General features: G+C 42.3%; 1 protein-coding gene across 1 annotated transcript in view; it reads right to left on the bottom strand.

The window, feature by feature from the left end:
- The window catches only part of pygb (phosphorylase, glycogen; brain), a 45,097-nt gene that overhangs the window by 11,492 nt on the left and 13,978 nt on the right, over positions 1 to 19,627 (bottom strand). Inside the window, exons 5-14 of the mRNA XM_042332830.1 lie at positions 17,513 to 17,644; positions 16,657 to 16,768; positions 11,666 to 11,748; positions 9,921 to 10,064; positions 7,795 to 7,887; positions 6,857 to 7,003; positions 5,039 to 5,202; positions 3,629 to 3,743; positions 1,788 to 1,889; positions 349 to 496 (exon numbers count right to left, since the gene is read on the bottom strand). Of these exons, the coding sequence (XP_042188764.1) occupies positions 349 to 496; positions 1,788 to 1,889; positions 3,629 to 3,743; positions 5,039 to 5,202; positions 6,857 to 7,003; positions 7,795 to 7,887; positions 9,921 to 10,064; positions 11,666 to 11,748; positions 16,657 to 16,768; positions 17,513 to 17,644 (1,240 nt within the window). The remainder of the gene's footprint in view (positions 1 to 348; positions 497 to 1,787; positions 1,890 to 3,628; positions 3,744 to 5,038; positions 5,203 to 6,856; positions 7,004 to 7,794; positions 7,888 to 9,920; positions 10,065 to 11,665; positions 11,749 to 16,656; positions 16,769 to 17,512; positions 17,645 to 19,627) is intronic.

Below are 19,627 nucleotides of genomic sequence, written 5' to 3' on the forward strand. Positions count from 1 at the left end.
GGAGAAATAAATTCCAGCCAGAATCCCTGTTCTTGATCAGTAAGTGTTAACCTCTGCTGGAAAAATTGCACATGTGGGAATGTTGTACTCAGTTTGATTCTCCCCAGCTAGTCCTCGGGTCAAATACATATTGTGTAGAGACGAGAGAAGAAACAAAAGTAACATGGCAGCCCAATGTAACAGTCCCTCTGCAGCTACAACACAGCAAATGACAAGCCTGCATGTCAAACATACACTTGTAACAAAGCCTTTGTTATCTTTCATGTAGAGAATGAACGGGCACAGCACAGGAAAAGCCAGATGGGTGCAATACAATAAGAGTCACTCTGGGATCAGCCTCAAACTTACGGTTGTAAAGGGTGATAACGTGCAGACAGTTCAGCAGTTGCCTCTTGTACTCGTGGATGCGTTTCACATGCACATCAAATATGGATGATGCGTTGATTTTGACCTTGTATTCATTTTCTAAGAAAGCGGCAAATTTCTGTTTGTTCTCCTGAAAAACAGCATTAAAATGAGCAGAACAATACAACTAACATGTATACTGCATCTTTCTCAGGAGGACATTTAAACAATACTTTAGAATGCACCAAGACATTAGAACAGGAGGACAAACGCTTAAGAGTTGCAAATGGAAATTTCAGGACAAAAATCAGGAAGTTCTCTTTACAAAGAGAGTAATTTAAAAAACAGCTTGGTGCTGTGATGGGAGGATAGGTATCCTGGAAGGATGAGATCTAATAGGCCGAAGGGCCTTCATCTGAACTAATTTTGTGATCTCAGAGGATGAAAACCAGGCTCTATTTCTTTTTGGAGGGGAGGTGGGGGAAATTACTGTAAGTGAATCCTAACTAGTGAATCCTGGATTCTTTGCGGCTGAACCTCTGGAAACAGGAACCAAAACCAATGTTGAAGCAAGTTCCAGTGGAGCTGCTGTTATACAATTAAATAGTTAAGAAGATTTGCAAATTTAGACCTTTTTCCCCTCCACTCCCACCAATCACTAACACAGGTAGAATGATCAGAACAGAGTAACCAGCTCATCAGCACTCAAAGTGAGAGACATTGACACGTGTCAAACATGAGATGGGGGGGGACAGAAAGAAGATCTCTTCAATTCCCCGCATCAGGCACTCCTAGATCAGGTACTGTACATAATGCAGCATAAAGCTCCCTGTATTGTCCCAAAAATTGATTTCACCCCCAATCTCATCAATGCCAATTCCTTCATTATCACAACCAGCATTTCAAGGCCTCAGAGTTAAGTAGCTAGATTTGGATCCAGCCCACGATGAATCATCAATAAATATTTGCATTTGCATTGGGTGAGAGGGAGAGAAAGAGGGGGAATAAAAAGAAGAGCGGGAAGTAGAGAATGTGATAGTTTCTTCGGGTTCAGTAATTTCTGAAAGCACATGAGAAAAGCAATAATAGAGCAAGCTTTCTCCTGCAGCCGTTCTCTTTGACCGAGCCTTCAGCTCCCCTCTCGACTCTCTTCCCCCTCCTCGCTCCCTCCCTTCCCTCCCCTCACCCTGACCATTTCCCCCCTCCTCGCTCCCTCCCTTCCCTCCCCTCACCCTGACCATTTCCCCCCTGCTCGGGTCATGACCCAACTGTGCAGCGCCTTGGGACGTCCTCCTGACGTGAAAGGCGCTTTATAAATGGAATTTTGTTGTTGTTGTTGTTGTCTACTTGACCAACCCCCACCCCAATGCTCAATCACTTCACCCAGCTCGACATACCCACTGCATTATAGCTGTGCCAATTCATTCACTTGCTCATTGTACCTGCTTCACTTTGGCCACATCCCTGATGAAGGACTCATCATCAACATACTTCAGCAGTTGCTTCAGTTGACTCAAGTCTACGAAAAAGTCTTCTCCAATTTTCTACAAAGAGAGGAAAATGACAAAGATCATACTTTAACCGTGCATAAAGCGGATTATTATATTATTATTGAATCCAACCAAGGTTCAGTCATAGATGAAAGAAACTAATTCAAGGATAATGATGTGTCCAGTTATTCCTCTTCCTAACAAATATCCTGGGAAAGACCATCTCTGGTAACACAAGACACTTACCAGTGTTATGATAGGGTGGTGGCACAGACAAAAGGTTCTCATGACAAGTAATCTCACCATGGCAGTAAATGAGGTGTTAAGCAATAGTTATAGAATTCCTCAGGGTGAGAGAGTAGAGTTGGGGTGGGGGGGTAAGAAAGGAGGAAATTATTCCAACTTCTCATGCACACCTACAATTGGTTACAGATTGGGACTGAGAGAACTATAGTTAATTAATAGAATAATAATCCTTGCATTTGATATAGTGCTTTTCACATCTTCTAGACGTCTCAAAGCGCTTCACAGAATATACTGTAAAATGAACTGACTGTATATTTGTGGGCGAAATGCGGCAGCTAATTGTGCTCAGCAGTGTCCCACAAACAGTTATGGATTGAAGTGACCAATTTATTATTGTTTTTTTTACTTGAGGGATTATTATCAGGCGTCTGGAATAAGGAAACTTGCCCAAAGTTTCGTCCTGCCTGGAATCGAACCCAGGTCGCTCGCTTACGAGGTGAGTGCTCTAACCACTGAGCTACAGGATTCCACAGAATGCAGAGATCCTTCCCGTTTCGATGTCAAAGCTTTATTGCTCTCATCCGTATTGATTCAGATTTGTGCAATTCTCCCCTCTGAGCCAGCAGTCACTGAACTTGGTGTTGCTCTGCAGGTTTATCTCAGGAGTTGTTGGCTAGGTCATTGGAAGAAACTCCCTTCTCTTTTCAAAAAGTACCGTTGAATCCAACATTCATTTGAAAAGGCAGATGGGATCTAGTTTAATGTCTCATCCAAAGGACAAAAATCACCAACAATGCAGCTCTCCTCTAGCACTGCACTTTCAGGGTAGATTATGAGCTCAAAGTCCTGATGTGGTGTTTATACAAGAGCATATTGTTGTTGATCCCACAACCTTCTATTTCTGAAACAAGAGTGATACTGAACAAGACTGACCTCACTTCAAGGTAACTCATTGTGTGGAATATTTAGAGACAATTCAGCATGATAAAGCTTTCGTAAAGCAGCATAAATGTCAAAAATCCATTCATAGCTGCTGACTGCTGCTGCTGACATCACTCCCACCCTCGCTCGCCTCCACTGGCTCCCCATCCCCCAGAGGATCAAATCCAAGATCCTCATCCTCACCTACAAGGCCTTTCACGGCCTTGCACCCTCCTACCTTTCCGACCTACTATCCCCCTACTTACCTGCCTGTACCCTCCGTTCCTCTGGTTCCGGTCTGCTCCACATCCCCCGCCCCAACCGCCCTACCATCGGTGGGCCGGGCTTTCAGCCTCTCCGCCCCTAGGCTCTGGAACTCCATCCCCCAGTGCCGGTCTCAAGACCTTTCTCTTTGACCGTGCCTTCAGCTCCCCTCTCGACTCTCTACCCCCTTCTCGCTCCCTCCCTTCCCTCCCCTGACCCTGACCAGTTCCCCCCTGCTCGGGTCCCGACCCAACTGTCCAGTGCCTTGGGACGTCCTCCCGACGTGAAAGGCGCTCTATAAATGCAATCGTGTTGTTGTTGACTGTGGACTCAGTCCCGGTTTTTGATAATAAAAACCTTACCTCAGCAATGATATCTGCCAAGCCTGGGTTACAGAGTAGCAGCCAGCGCCTTGGAGTGATACCATTGGTCTTATTCTGGAATTTGTCAGGCTGAAGTTCATAGAAATCCTTAAAACTGAAAGGCAAAACCAGAAAGAAAATACTTTAAAACTGAAGACTTTACCATCCAGATTGTCGATTTGGGGAAGGAAAAGAAAAAAAAAGAACGAGTTTGAGAAAAACAATTCTATGCTTAAATAGTTGTGTTCAGTATACAGGGATGAATAATGTCAAACTACCATTGTAGGACAAGTAATTTGTGAAAATCTTCCTCATTTCTTTTAGTGTGATTTCGTTTGACCACCATTACCTCTGCAATCTGTCACACGCCAGTTATTGCTATGTGCAAATTGCTAAACTATGTACAATCTTCATTCCAAAATGTTAATTCTCATTTCATAAATTCTGACGCACAACTCATTCTTCATCAGATTATATTGCTTAATAATTGTGCAATCCCTCTAAATATTATTGCCAAACTCAACAACCAGTGGGTTGAATCTCAGCCTGTTCACATTACCTGTTGAACTGATGATCTGAACTGGAAGAGTACAGCAATAATTGTGACAATACAATGCAAAACTTTGATGCTAAGTTATAAAACTTAAATGGTTTTAACAAGGGCAAGAACAAAAAAAGCTAAATATTGCAAAGATACAGAATCGTAGGAGGCTTCTGCGGAAAAAGAGGATCAATCAATGTCTGCCTGTGGACCATTTATTTTTGACTTCACACATGGAATATTATGCATTGCTTACTGCAGAACATTCCAGTGCTTACTTGAATAAATATAAATTTATATACTTGTCAAAACAGAATATTGTCATACTCTTGTGAAAACTTGCCACTTCAGTTGTGCAAGAAAGACAACTTTCAGAATGTGTTTGTTAATCTCTTTGGACGTCAAACTTTTTTTTAAAAAAAAGAGTCAGTTTCCTGGCTGGGAACCTTCCTGTTCCAGTTATTAATTACCCTCCCAGTAAAGAAGAATTACCCTTTACAACTATTTGGTCTTCTTCTGCAGTCTTGGTATCAGTTCCTAACCAAAAGAGTGAACTAGGGCAGTTGTGAGCAGTTGTGGGTTGTGACAATTAACTTCTATATGAAGTATAGAAGCAAACCAGCCAACAACAAGATTACATTTGTATAGCGCCTTTCATGTCAGGAGGACATCCCAAGGCGCTGGACAGTGTACAGCATTTCAGACCCGAGCTAGGGTCAGTGGGAGAGAAGGGAGGGGAGGGGAAGGGGGTTGGCTGATGGCATGGTCAAAGAGGATGTCTTAAAGTCAGTGAACCATTGGCACCCAGGTTCCTAAACATTGCAAACAAAGGGTGTCTGGTTTTGTTCTTGTGGCTCCGGTGCACTCACACAGTATTCTTCACAATATCGGAATGAATCTGTGCGACGCCATTGACAGCGTGGGTCCCCACGACGCAGAGATGAGCCATGTTGATCCTCTTGGGGTTGTCCTCTTCAATCAGAGACATGCGTTTCATACGCGCCATGTCACCAGGGTATAGCGTGGCGATGTTCTGGAAGAGAAACAGGGTAGCCTCACATAACTCATTGTTTTGGGCATGGTTTCATTCTTAGAGGAACAACATTTCTATGTTTAAGAGCCTATGGAAGAGTGATCAAAAGAATGAATCAGACAATTCTGACTGGCCAGTAAGAGGTGCTAAAGAATACTAGGTGGAATTATCTTACCTTTCTTTTGAAGTGGAGAATTACCCCCTCTACCATCACTCCCTTCTCCGCTGCCACCCTCACTGAACACTCCCCTCAACACCAGTATAGGAGTATGCATATTCCAAATACCTACACTCTTCCTATCAAATTGTAAACAGAATCGCTTCAGTGAAGCCTCTCCGCTTCATGCAATGCAAACTGACTTTTTAACCTTTTGTTCTATTATTATCCAAATTTCAAAAAAAGAAACCCTACAATAAAGTTATGTTAATAGTTAAACTTGCAACCAACACAAAAGGCCATGAACATTTACATTGTCTGCTGAGGGCCTTAAAGGGACAAGTCAATGTGATTTAAATCCACAGACCTTTAAGGTTTACAAAGAATGTATAAAATGGAAACCGACCCAACAGACCAGTCGTGCCAGTGTTTATACTCCATGTGTATTCCTATTCCTTACTCCCTCCAAACTTTTCTATTCCCCTCTCCCTCATGTGAAAGTCTAGTTTCGTTTTGAATGCATCTATACTATCTGATTCATTTGAGTGCTTTGGACAGCAAGTTCCACAATCTTGCTACCTTCTGTGTAAAGTAGTTTCTCCTAAATTGTATTTTAGATGTTCTAGTCACTATCTTATACTTTACAGCTCCGCTTCTAATAGAAACAGCCTATTTGTTAACCTTATTGAACACATTTATAATTTTAAACATTTCTATTGGGACACCCCATCCCCCCAAAACATCTTCCCTAGTTTCATAAAAAAAAGCCTAACTCATCCAATTTATCCTGATAGCAGTAACTTGCCAGCCCTGGTATTCCCCTAGCACCTTGGAATGTCCTCCAGACATGAAAGGTGCCATATAAATCCAATTTATTGTTCCATTCCTGCTATATCCCTCTTCTAGTGTGGAGACGAGAATCGGACACAATACGCCAAATATGGTCTAACCAGATTTTGTATAAATTCATCATCTCCTCACTTTATCTTCTAACTTTCAGGATACACAGCCCAAAATCCCATTATATATTTCAATGAATCCAATGCAACTTCTCATCACAGCTAAGTCCCTTCATTGCAATATCATCCTTGTAGATAGTCAGCAATTTCCACCAGAGGGCATATATTCTTCCTAAATTAGGTTCTCCCATAGATACAAGATTTGGTGTATGTTCTAACCTGTGCTCTGAACAGCAGTACTTCAATCTTTTTATAATGTAGACATCTAGCAATGCTCCATTTAGCTCGGGATATGCAAGTCACCTTGGTGAAAGCTCCCCATCCTGTTTCTCCACTTCAAAGAGAAGACTGATATTATTGTGAACCTTCCCTAGCATAATGCTCTAAAATGAAAGAATTTAAACTGATCAATGGTTTTAAAAAAAAGCAAAAACTAAAAAAAGTTAATCCAACAGAAGTGGGTTTCAGAAATTCAGCCCGTGTCAACATTTTACATGTTGCAATGGTAATCAGCTGGAGTTCAGTTTAGGTTCCTTACATCCAGGTGCTTCTGGTTGATGGCATAGATGATCTCCAGGTGTCTCGGCAAGAGTTTCTCAAAGATGTGAACTGGCCAACGCTCCAGAGCCTCAGGGAGCACAGTGTGGTTAGTATAGGCACAGGTCCGATTGGTTATATCCCAAGCCTTACAAGCAAAAAAACAAACAAACCACACGTCAGTTATTTGTACTCTGTGCACGTTCTCCATGTTATTTACACTGAGACCTTAGGCAATCATCTGGTTATTCTTGACTGAAACAGCCACCGGTCTCCACTCACCCCATTTTTTGCTACTTTAAATGAATCCACAGCTTTTAAACAGTAGCTGTGCCAGGTCTGTGGCAATTGTAGGAATAGCAGATGACAAATGAGCAGAAACCTCACATGCACTGGACACTCTCTGTGGAGTTAAAGGGGAGAGGTCCCTACTTCAAAGGGGCAGGTATTCGAATCTTTATTTTGGATTCAAATATACTGCTTTAAGCAGCCAGTGCCATGCTACTTGGAATTTAAAAAATGCCACCTGGCAAGCGTGTTTTTATGTGGAGGGGGAAAATAAAATGGAAGAGTTCCTTTTTCGAAGGATGACACATGTGACAATTTACAGGTAGCTATCGAATCCGATTAAATGTGTGTTTGTTCCTAGTATAGCAGAACACCATTTATCTGCATGGGCTTCTCAAGAGGAAGATGGACACAGGTCAGCAAGATATTGGTAGAAATATGGTTGTCATCTTGATGCTAGGGATACTAAACTCAAACTTTAGACTGTTTTACAGGAGTTCAGAATATGTCATCACTCTCATGGACTCGCTCAATAAGCAAGAGCCTGGATACACACCTACTTCACGTCCGATAGTGTTCACTGTTAGTCCAAACTGTAAAAAAGCTTTTTAAAGACACAGTTATTCCTAAGATGCAAGCATTGAACTGTACCTTCTCCCAATCAATCTTCTCTACATCTACCAGAATTCGCATCAGCTCAGGAATAGCCAGTGCAGGGTGGGTATCATTCAACTGAATAGCCACCTAAGAACAGAATAACAGTATTAAACAAGTAACAAGTCAAGAGACACAGAAGCCTTTCATCGGGCTCATTAAATAATACTCAGTCAGCACTCGCTTTGCAAGTGAGAGACCTGAGTTCAATTCCAGGCAGAGGGCGAAACCTTGGGCAAGTTTCCTTACTCCACACGCCTAATAATAATCCCTCCAAAAAACCAAAAACAATAATAAATTGGTCATTTTCAATCTACGACTGTTTGTGGGACATTGCTGTGCGCAATTGGCTGCCGCGTTCGCCCACAAATATACAGTCAATTCACTTTACAGTGTGTTCTGTGAAGCGCTTTGGGACGTCCTCCCGACGTGAAAAGCGCTATATCAAATGCAAGGATTATTATTAGTAGTATACAGTATAGTACAGAATGAGAAGATCCCATGTTCAAAATCTATGCTGAATTTGCAGTAAACTGTAGGCACAAACCTAGAAATCATCAATGCAAGGCACAGGAAAGGGCAATACTTTCTAACCCACTGGTAAAAGGTAAAACTGTCGTGTTTCCTGTAAAACCATTTGCAAACATACAAGGAATGGTGAAAGTTTAAAGAGTCTGAAGTGAGGAAAATGCTGGAAAGACAGCAACCAACCAACATCTGAAAGCAGCGGATAGAAAAATATCATCACTTGCCGATCTGTGGAGCATTTCCAGTGATTTGATTTCAACATGTTCTCAGGACTTCATCTGCACTAATGCTGCATTTGGCTCTCCCACTGGTGTATGCCATAGAAATTTACAGCACAGGAGGCAGCTATTTGGCCAACCATGTTTATACCAACCCTTTTGAGAACATTACATTTATACAGCACCTTTCACGTCAGGATGTGCTCCAGAGCTAACTGGAAGCCTGAGCTGGGGGGTGGAACAAAAGAAAAGGGTGACCAAAAGCAAGGTCGAACAGAAGAGTCTTAAGATAAGAAAGAGAAGAGAACTTGTCAGCTCTTGCAGCAAGCCCACAGCCCCCATCCGGACAAAGAAGTTAAATTATATCCTTGGGTTCACAAGTAACCCATTAACCAGTTGCAATGTTTATACTGTGCAGATAAAAAGCTGACAGGAAAACCGTGTGAACCTGTTCTTAAGTAGCCCAAAGCTGCGGGTGTCTGGAAAGTTCCACTTTGTGACAGAAATCAAAGCACAGGTGAGAAGACAGGAATATCTTGCTTTTGCCCTGGCTGAGAACCTTCCCTTAAACTCAACCACCTCAATGGTCAGTTATGTTCAGGAGACAGCAGCTCTGGGTTTTAATAGGCAGCAAAGATATATATTATATATAAAAATCTGCTGGATTTATCTACATGTTTTTGAAAAAAATGTTAATTTACTACATAAGAAGTCTGTACTTGAGTCGTGTCAACAAATCACTGGTTCACTCCTGATCTATCTTTTTGAAAATTTCCTTCCTGATATGGGTCTGAACAGCAGTGCACTAAAAATGTGGTCGTGTTTGATGATGTGAAATGCTGCTTCAGGTCACTTAATAAATATTTGTTGACTGGGTACACTCCTGTATAATCTCCTCAAAGTGGAAATCACTCAATACAGCGGACAAAAAACAGAGGAATGCACTGTGCTGTCCCAGGAAAACTCAGAACAGGGAACAGCAAGCAATACCTTCTCGGGTTAACTCCTCAGTTAACCCGAGATCTGTGTATCTCACCAAGAGGGAACGTGCAGATGAGGAAAAGGTGGGAGCTAAGGCACTCAGCAGGTGACCAGTCAGGGGTGGAGGAGAAAGTGTTAGAGGAGACGAAGTTGAGGTAGTGTGTTTTTAAAAAGAGGAGGTAAAATGTTTGAAAAAGCAGTTCTGTCCGATAAGATCTCAAGGAAACAGAATTGAAGAGGTTGTTTGGGCTATCAAGCCTTTCCCAGAAAGACTTTGCTAAGCTCAGCCCTGCAGAAATGTGCTTCTTGAAAACTGGTGTTGTCCTGGTATGAGGAAGAATCCTGGTAAAAGGACCATGCCTCCTGCAAGACAATGATTACAGACATGAAGCATACCTTATCGGGGAATGTTTCAAAAGATTTTCGGACCGGATCACGACACCCAAACTTTGAAGACTTGAAGCGGCGAATGATATCCTGGAGTGTGGCTGCTACCACAAAGTATTCTTGCTTCAACCGCAATTCTTTACCTTCAAAGAACTGAAAAGAAGTTTCATTACAATTAATATTTAATATTTAATATTTAAGGCTCCAAAGTCAATACAACCCTAGGAGAGTTCAATCATTTAGAGAACCGACCGCTCAACACTAGGTTACACTCTAAAAGGATTGTTTGGGTCCTATGTATCCAGAAGGCACCACTACACTGTGGGAGATGTAACCCGCTTCTACAGTATTTGGATCATTTTTGTACGACTCTCCAACATTATTTATAGTTTTCACATTTGAATCTGAATTTAATGGCTGTAAAAGATCTTCCTGTTCCAGTAAGATTTTCTTCTCTCCCCCCCCCCCCCACCACAACCGGTTCCCCAAAGGGAATAATTCCCACTAGTTTTGAACTGCAGGCAGAGTTCCCAAGTGGTTTGTACCAGAGGGGCAAATACCCAGGAGAACCTTACTTTAGCACGAGTCACCTCCTGTAATATCAGAACGGTAGCAGGGAGAAAACTGGTGGAACCAGTTTATTAAAAAAAAAGCAGAGCCACAATTTGCATCTCGTACCAGATACTAACTAGTTCACCTAACATTGGCAAAGAAACTAATTGAATAAGTAAATTGAAATTGATATTTATTTAATCCCAGAACTCTCGTTTCACAACTGAAAGCTGTGCCATCAGCATCTGGGCACAATGCCATATGCCCAGTGTCCGACAGAGCAACTTTAAGATGGTTTGTTGGCTGCAATAATGATTGTACCTACATTTTAGACTCTTCCCTTCACAAACTGCAGATCATCCAAAACTCTACAGCTCGTGTACTCTCGCGCACCAGGCTCTGTGACCCCATCAATCCCACCCTCGCCCGACTCCACTGGCTCCCCATCCCCCAGAGGATCGAGTTCAAGATCCTCGTTCTCACTTTCAAGGCCATCCATGGCCTTGCCCCCTCCTACCTCTCTGACCTGCTGATTCCCTACCAACCTGCCCGCTCCCTCCAGCCTGCTCCATGTCTCCCATCCGACCCACCCTACCATCAGTGGCCCTACCATCCAGTGGTCTGGAACTCCATCCCACAGTCCCTTCACCTTGCTTCCTCCCTTGCCTTCTTCAAGGCCGGTCTCAAGACCCTCCTCTTCGATCGTGCCTTCAAAAGCCCTCCCACTTCTCTGCCTTCCCTCCCTTACCCCACCCCTCCCTCAACTCGGGTCCTGACCCCTGACTGTCCAGCGACTTGGGACGTCCTCCCGATGTGAAAGGCGCTCTATAAATGTCATTTTGTTGTTGTATCTGCAGCAACAGCATTCTCAAACTAAAACTGGCGGGGGAAAATAAAACTGAATTTAAACAAAAAATTGACAAAGGAAAATTTTACATTGATTAATTTAAACTGGGGTGAGGCGGTTCCTGAACAAAAAGAAGGAACAAAAATTATAATGCATCCAAGGTACCATATCATGAAGAACATTCACTTTTTTTTAAAATTACACTAGTTTTTAAAATTTCTAGTTAGTACACTCTTGCTGATCTAATCGATTTTCTATTATGTGTTCCTAGAGTGTTGACAAACTGAATTATTGACATTCATTGATGATTGACAAATAGCTGCAAGGCACCGCATAGCTTATAACAGTAACTTACATTGTCATTGGGATAGAGAACCCGGGAGATGTTCTCAGCCAAGTTTCGGTCCAGCACAGCCTCAATATAGTCACCGGTATTAACTAGCAAGAGAAAATCCACATTATTGTTCATGAGGACTCCAGGAATGAGAAAAAAAAATTCCCTTGGCAGAGATGCTTAAGGATCATCCTGTTTTGTTCACTTAGTGCAGCTGTTACTTGTGTTGGCCTGAATCTGGTATTTGCCATCTCAGAAATCAATAGTCAAAGAGCAGATTTCATGCAAGTGAACCAAGCTGCTGAGTTACACAGTGGAATAGCTCTACGACATGAGAAGATACCAGTGAAGAAAACAACATGCAAGCGATGGACAGGAAGCAGGAAAATGCTGTCCTACACAGGTAAATGAGTATATAAAGTGGTCAATAATATCAAAGCAGAAAGGTCAAGGAGGCAGAGATAGTCCAGGGCACCCTCACACAACTTGTAGTGAAAGTATTCTTTCTTCACCTTAACAAGAGTTCAGCTCCCTCACAACTGAGCTTAGTCACTTCTCCACAAAGGCATCCTGAGCAATATCATTCAATGTAGATTGAACTCAGTATAAACAAAAGCAGATTGAACAAACATTAGCATGGCTCAATTGGTTGCATGCTCACCTCTCGGTTAGGTTAAACGTTTGTCAGTTGAAGCCCAACCCTAGCCCTTTGAGCTCATAGTCTTGGCTGACATTTCAATGCCAAACTAGGGTAGCGCTGCATTGTCAGGGCTGCCGATCTTCAAGCACGATATTAAACCAGGGCACTTAAAGATCTTTAAAGATCTGGCAGCTTTATTCGAAGAGAGAAGGGAGTTTCTCCCTGTGTCCTGCCCAACAATTCTCCAGAAAATTGGAGAATTGCAACCAGAAGTAAGGCACAAGACCTGTGGGAACACTATTCCCAAATAGAACTCCACAGGTCAGAGAGACATGGCAATATTTTTTCTGGACAAGAGAAAGAGCACAATTTAAAAAGAAAGCACCCAGGATTCTAATTTCTATCCAATAAACACCAATCCAAGTGCATGCACGAGGATGTTAGATAAAGAATGGGTTTGGTTGAGTCAAATATTCAGACACTAGGGTTATACTTAAAGAACACATCTAGAGTGGTATCGGACTGTACCCACGAAATCATAATCCAGCACAAGTCAATGTCTTCACAAGAGGAAGAATCAAAATGCAACAACTTCAAAAGAGTTCTTCAGTCCAGCGAAAACATAGTGTTGCACAGAACTGGTAATCAACTTGGAAACAGGCTCAGAGAATTGCTGGTGTGCAAGACTAGAATGTCAACCAAGTACAGAGTAGCGAGTGATCTTCTGAAGTTGCAATTAGACAAGTTGTTGCGGCAGATCCTGTACATCTGGGTAAGCTGCATCCAAGCATCCAGACATTTTAGTGGGCAGAGAGAAAAAAAAACAAAGTATCGTTTACTTTCACAAGTACCAAATCCATCATAAAAACACTTGTTTTCATTCTCAAAGTAAGGCAACATCCCATTAGAGTGTGCTTAAGAGGGAGGGACACACATCACCAGGCATAGGAGACTCAAAGCCAGATCCATGGCAGACTTCCAGGAACTGCACAACAAAGCCACATTCAGTGGCCGCCGAGTCAGTCCAGTCTCAATAGCTCCTTTATGCCTTGTTGGTTTGAAAAAACAGTAAAGGGCCAGATAGGAAGATTATGCTTCATTTCCCATATTGTGCTACATATTTTACACGTCAAAACTCCATCAAACATACAATATAAAGATCCAGTAATATGTCCAAGTGTGATCAGAGCTCTCTGTTTTCCTCTTCTATCCTACCCAGGATAGTTATAACCTAGATTCTGATAAATGACAGAAAGTATGTGAGCAAAAAGGCTTCTCAGAAGATCTCACAGATGAGAAAGTGAGGAGATAAAATGGGATGAGAAATTATTTTTCCTGATACTGGGGAAAGAGTTCCATGGGCAACACACAGTACCTTGTCCAAGTGTCAATATTATGTCAACATTTATGTCAATATTATAAGGGATTGTTGGCAGACCAGTTGACTGGTGAACGGTGGGATTATAAATGTATTAAGCCCTGTCCACATCAGATATACTACATACATCTTCCTGCAGGATTTCTGGATGATGATCAGTGGAGCGAACTCAATGATTTTCCCCCTCTCTAACCCAGGGAGTCCAATTATAGTACTTTAACTGTTGCAGAGATCATCTAACGTAGCCATGTCATGAATGACTCAAACCTATAAAGCCTAGTCCTCATTGACCTTATCCACTGGGCCATCAAGGTTCAAAGGGAAACTATTTCATTTCAAATGCAGTTAAGTAAGTTGGAACAAACCTATGCAGAATGTTCGTAGGTGGGCCAGATTAAATCATCCCCTGGGCCGGATAATAATAGTCCTTGCATTTGATACAGCATCTTATCATGATGTTGAGATAGCTCAAAGCATTTCATAGGATATACTGTAAAATGGATTATATATTTTAATGAATAAAACAGTAATACCAGCATGGCTCTCCAAATTCTGCTTCAACAATGAACTTTAGAAACTTTTAACGATTTTATTGCAAGCTAAGTGTTACGGGGTTATTGCGTGAAACATTTATTACCGGACCTTTAGGAGTTTAAATTTTTTTTTATTGAACTGAATCCTGATACAGCTCCTGAAAAAAGCATATTGCATGTTGCTGCTTTAAGACAAAGGACAAACACAAGCTTTGTGTCCTAACATATTAAGCTTGACAATGAAGGATTCTTTCACAATTGGGTTTCAGCATGGCCTGTGGCCAGGTAAACTATTCAGAAACCACAGATGAACACAGCCTTTGCTTCACTCCTGGAGTCGCAGTCTGAATACAAATGAGTAAGGAGCTTGCAGCCTTTGCTGTTATTACATGAGATTATCATACTCTGATTGCTATTCCACTTGACTCCTTCCACCAAACCAATAAGGTAACACTGTTTTGCAATAAGCATTCAGATCATTCACCATACAATTGGTATCCAGAATTTATTACACCTTCACATCACTTTCCCCAGGAGGCATAAAAACAATCACCTACATGTCTCCTCACAGAATGAATGGATTTAAATTAGTGCAGTGGAGGTGAACAGGATAGAAAGAGGCCCTTAACAATAGCAGCAGAGACCTATTAGATTCACCAGCAAAGCAGTAGCACAAAGAACCATTGCAGATTTGTCCTGCAAGTTTGTAACTTTGTCTAATAGGCACCAATGCAAGCTAACTCCACTTCAGGAATAATAATCCTTGCATTTGATATAGCCCACAAATATACAGTCAATTCACTTTACAGCATATTCTGTGAAGCGCTTTGAGACGTCAAGAAGACGTGAAAAGCACTATATCAAATGCAAGTATTATTATTATAGTGCTTTTCACATCTTCTAGACGTCTTAAAGCGCTTCACAGAATATACTGTAAAGTGATTGACTGTATATTTGTGGGCAAAACACAGCAGCCAATTGCAAACAGCAATGTCCCACAAATAGTCGTGGATTGAAGTGACCAATTTTATTGATGGATTATTATCAGGTGTGTGGAGTAAAGAAACTTATCCAAGGTTTCACCCTGCCAGGAATCGAACCCAGGTCTCTTTTTTGTGAGGCGAGTGCTCTAACCACTGAGCTACAGGACTCCACATGAATAGTTACCCTGCTACTGCTGATTCTAACTGTCCAGACCAGACCAGAGAGGGTACCATATATAATGTATGTAAGAATTGAAAGTTTCTCTCTATTTTGGGAAACTTTACAGTGTTCAGAAATTAAATGATAAAATCATGTTGTCACAATTTGGATCTCAATGGACCAGAAGAGAAACTTGTTGTTATAAACAATAAAAAAAAACTACTAATGGTACAACAACAAAATTACATCTGCAATAGCAGCTTTCATGTCAGGAGGATGTCCCAAGCCTATGGACAGTCAATGCTTCGGACCCAAGCTGGAGGTTGGGATTGGGAAGGATGAAGGGCAAGGGGTGGTGGGGGGTGAGAAGGAGAGTGATCGAAAGCATGGTCGAAGAGGAGGGTCTTGAGATGGGTCTTGAAGGAGGCAACAGAGGAGCGAGGCAGAGGGACTGCGAGATGGAGTTCAGGAGGGTGGGGGCAGAGTGACAGAAGGCCTGCCCACCAATGGTGGGACGGATGAGGCAGGGGATGTGAAGCAGGACATGGGCTGGATGATCTGCAACCTATGGAGGGAGGAATTGGGGAGGCCGACAGGCAAGGAGTTTGCATAGTCGAGTCTGGATGTTATGAATGCATGTATGAAGGTTTCGGCGGCCTGCAGTGAGAGACAGTGGCGGAGCCGGGTGATGTTGCACAGGTAGGGGAAGGCATAGCAGGTCTTGGTATGGATGTGGGGTAGAAAGGAGGGTCAAACAAAACCAAGGTTCCGCACTGGCTTAGTAAGGTGGAGTGTGCACCCATGGATGATGATGCTATCAGCGCCTGAGGTGTGGACGCGAACCAATCAGGAGGGCCTCGGTCTTGTTGACGTTCAACTGAAGGAAGTTAGCTCTCATTCCTGTGTGCAACAAATATATGAAGCAAAACACCCTTTACCTCAAATTATGACACAGAGCTGCTCACAAAGGATTGTGAAAAGATTGTGCATTAGCTGGCTTCAAGGTGACATGCTTGGCAATGGAATGTCAGTATCGAGTTAATCTTCTATGGCAGTCTCAGTAGTCCTGGGTACTCCAGGGAATGGGCCTTCCTGGGAGAGAGGGCACTTTCCATTCCAAACACAGGGAAATTTCCATGTGTAAGTGAACAAATAGAAAAATCATGGTATCTGTGACTTTTTTTCTCCACTGTTACAAATCTGTACTCCTACCCATTCTAGGAGGAAGGGAACATATTTAACATAGGGAGGTTACGTCAACATTGCAGTTGAGATTTTTTCTACAAGGTTAGCAGAGAAACAGCTACACACAACTCACAATCTTGCAGGTTGAAGTCATTGGGGGCTTTGGCAGACCACAGTCTCATGGTGTTGACAGTGTTGTTCTTAAATCCCGGTACTGGGGTGTCATAGGGCATGGCAAGGACAACCTGTTTGCATTAAATGACAAGGCATTCATTAGACAGGACTAATCTAAATTACAGGTGCACACAGAATACTCTGTAGTAATATAGTAAAACTCGCACAATAATAATAATCCTCACATTTGATATAGAGCCTTATCATGTCTTCGACAAAGAGCTTCACAGAATGTACTGAAAATGACTGTATATTTTGTCGGCAAAAAATTATAAATTATATAATCACCTGCGTCATACATGCACTCAAGTCCCATTCAGTTCTACACCAAAACTCACTTAAGATTTCTTTCCACGAGCCAAATTTTATAAATTGGATAAATGGTCCCAAATAATCCTAAATCCTATGCAAATCATCTAAACTGTAACGCCGCCACCAGATTTACCAGCTGCATTGAAGTATGCAATCACAATGTCTTAACCAGTCACTGCAAATGCATTACCAGCTGCGCGCACACACACAATCTTTCGGAACAGGTGAATCTCAGTAGCTAAAATAAGCATAAGAGATTTTCAAGGGAAAGAAAAAATCAGTGGAGGATGCATGCCTGACTCGCCTAATGGAAAGTAGGTCAGAGTGGGACAGTAATTTTTTTCTCTTCTCTCTTTACCTCCCCATCACCCCCCTGAAGAATCTGAACACTCACTGTCTGGCTCACGCTTGTAGAATAGGCACTCAGGTGATGTACTGCGGGGTACCAAGAACATGTACTTAAGTGGACAATTGGAGGAAGAAAAAAGGATATTGTTAAATACCTGAGTATCCACCCATTTGACGCCATTTGCAGTGTGCTCCACCCTCCCGTAAAAGTGCACAGGGAGCATGTACTCTGGCCGGGCCTTTTCCCAGGGATTGCCGTAACGCAGCCAGTCATCGGCCTCTTCAACCTACAAACAGGAAAGGCTGGATGACAATTTGCACCTCAAAGACTCACTCACCAGACAATTACCGTTAAAGTACAGGACTCTATTTTCCCAGTTAAGATTAAAACATTTAAAAATATAGAAATACAAGAAGAATAAAGACTCTTAGAACAATAGGCCATAATTGCAATTGTGTACAGTATTGTTTAAGTCCCAGTTGGGAGTACTGGGATCAGATTTTGGCTCCCCATTACAGGAAGAGTATCAGGGCAGGTGCAACACAGACCAAGTATGATGAGACAATATGTATGGAGAGATGCTGGCTAAATTGATGAGCGGGTAGGATAGTCTGAGGACTGTTAGAACAAATAGGGGAGAGGTTAGAAGGAATTTCTTAACTCAAATGTATGTAAAAAAAAGGAGCAATAAAATGCACAAAATCAGCTGATAGCATGCGGAATATTTTTAGGGTCGTGCAGTGTACAAACAACAATTGGTCTCAGCGCCCTGGGCTAGGGAGAGAAATCTCCACCAGGGCTCACACTGCTTATTTCACTGACTGCAGCCAGAAAGTGCATGCATGTAGCCGTAAAGCGAAAGTAGGACAGGATCCAGCAGTGACAGACCCTTCCTCCAACCCCTTTTTCAAGGTCACCTAACCTGCCAACACTGACTGGCTCACACATGTGCACCACATCTAGAATAGAGAAAGAGACCACAAGATGAGACAAGTCATATGTGGAAAAGCAATACATCAAAAAAAAAACTTATAAAAGTTATAATCCAACATTAAGTTACCCAGAGCTTCTTTCCCCCTCACTTATTGCAAAGCAGCACGAATGAGGAAGCAGAATATGACGTAGAGAAGCCAATTGCTGAATGCAGGAGTTTGCAACATTGCCAAGGTCAGAAAAGAATGGCGGTCTCAAATTTCTAGGTTATGAAGTTACAGAAGAATCTGTGTTACCATTGCCGATTACTTTTTTCTCACAGAAATCAAGCACTCAGGACATTCCTGGGCAGGGCGAAACATTGGGGAAGTTTCCTCATTCTACACGTCTCTGTTTACCTAGCAGTAAGTAGGAACCTGGTTGTTATTTGATTGGCAGATCGCTTTTCTGGGGATAATAATTCCTTTAAAAGCAATACATAAATAATAAATTGGTCACTCAATCCACGAATATTTGTGGGACACTGCTGTGTGCAATTGGCTGCCGCATTTTGCCCACAAAATACAGTCTATTCTGTGAAGCGCTTTGAGTGGTATCAAAGACAAATGCAAGGATTATTGGGAGAAACTGGCTCAGTTGATAGCACTCTTGCCTCTAGCCAGGAGCCCCATGTCAGGGCCTGACCACGCCAATCAACCAAACATCAGAGGTGCTGTCCCTAAAATGTGATGTTAAACAGAGCTCATTCCACAGACGTTAAAGATCTCATTGCGCAATTTGAAAACAGAAGGGAGTTTCTCTCGGTATCCTGGGAAACAATCCTCCACCCCCCACCCCAATGAAATTGATCACTTCATGGCTGTTTGTAGGACTTTGCTGTGCCAAATTGATTGCTGCGCTTGTTTTACAAATAACAATAAAATCCTGTGAAGCAGTCTAGGACATCTCAACAACATCTATAAACTCCCTTCTCTTTTCAAGTAGTGCCATATGATTTTTTACATCTACCTGAATAGCTAGATGGACGTTGGTTTAACCTCCAACAATGCATCATTGCCCCAGCACAGTCGACCCAAAAAGCAACATCTCCCTTCTCTCTTCCCCCACCCACTGCCACATTGAGTGGAAATTTCCATCCATATTCGAGAACCAAGAATTTAAAAATCAGGACTGACTTTCTACACATGCACTCTACACAGGATCCCAGAGCTGCCAAAGATACCTTTGAGCACTGCAGTTTAAACATCAGTCAGTAGGACTTGGGTTCGATCAGTGTTTCTCAACAAAAGTCCCATGTTTGCAGCATTAGATGCCAGACTCCCTGTAGGACAATAGG

This window comes from Callorhinchus milii, unplaced genomic scaffold (assembly GCF_018977255.1).
Source record: "Callorhinchus milii isolate IMCB2004 unplaced genomic scaffold, IMCB_Cmil_1.0 Scaffold3, whole genome shotgun sequence".
Classification (NCBI taxonomy): domain Eukaryota; kingdom Metazoa; phylum Chordata; class Chondrichthyes; order Chimaeriformes; family Callorhinchidae; genus Callorhinchus; species Callorhinchus milii.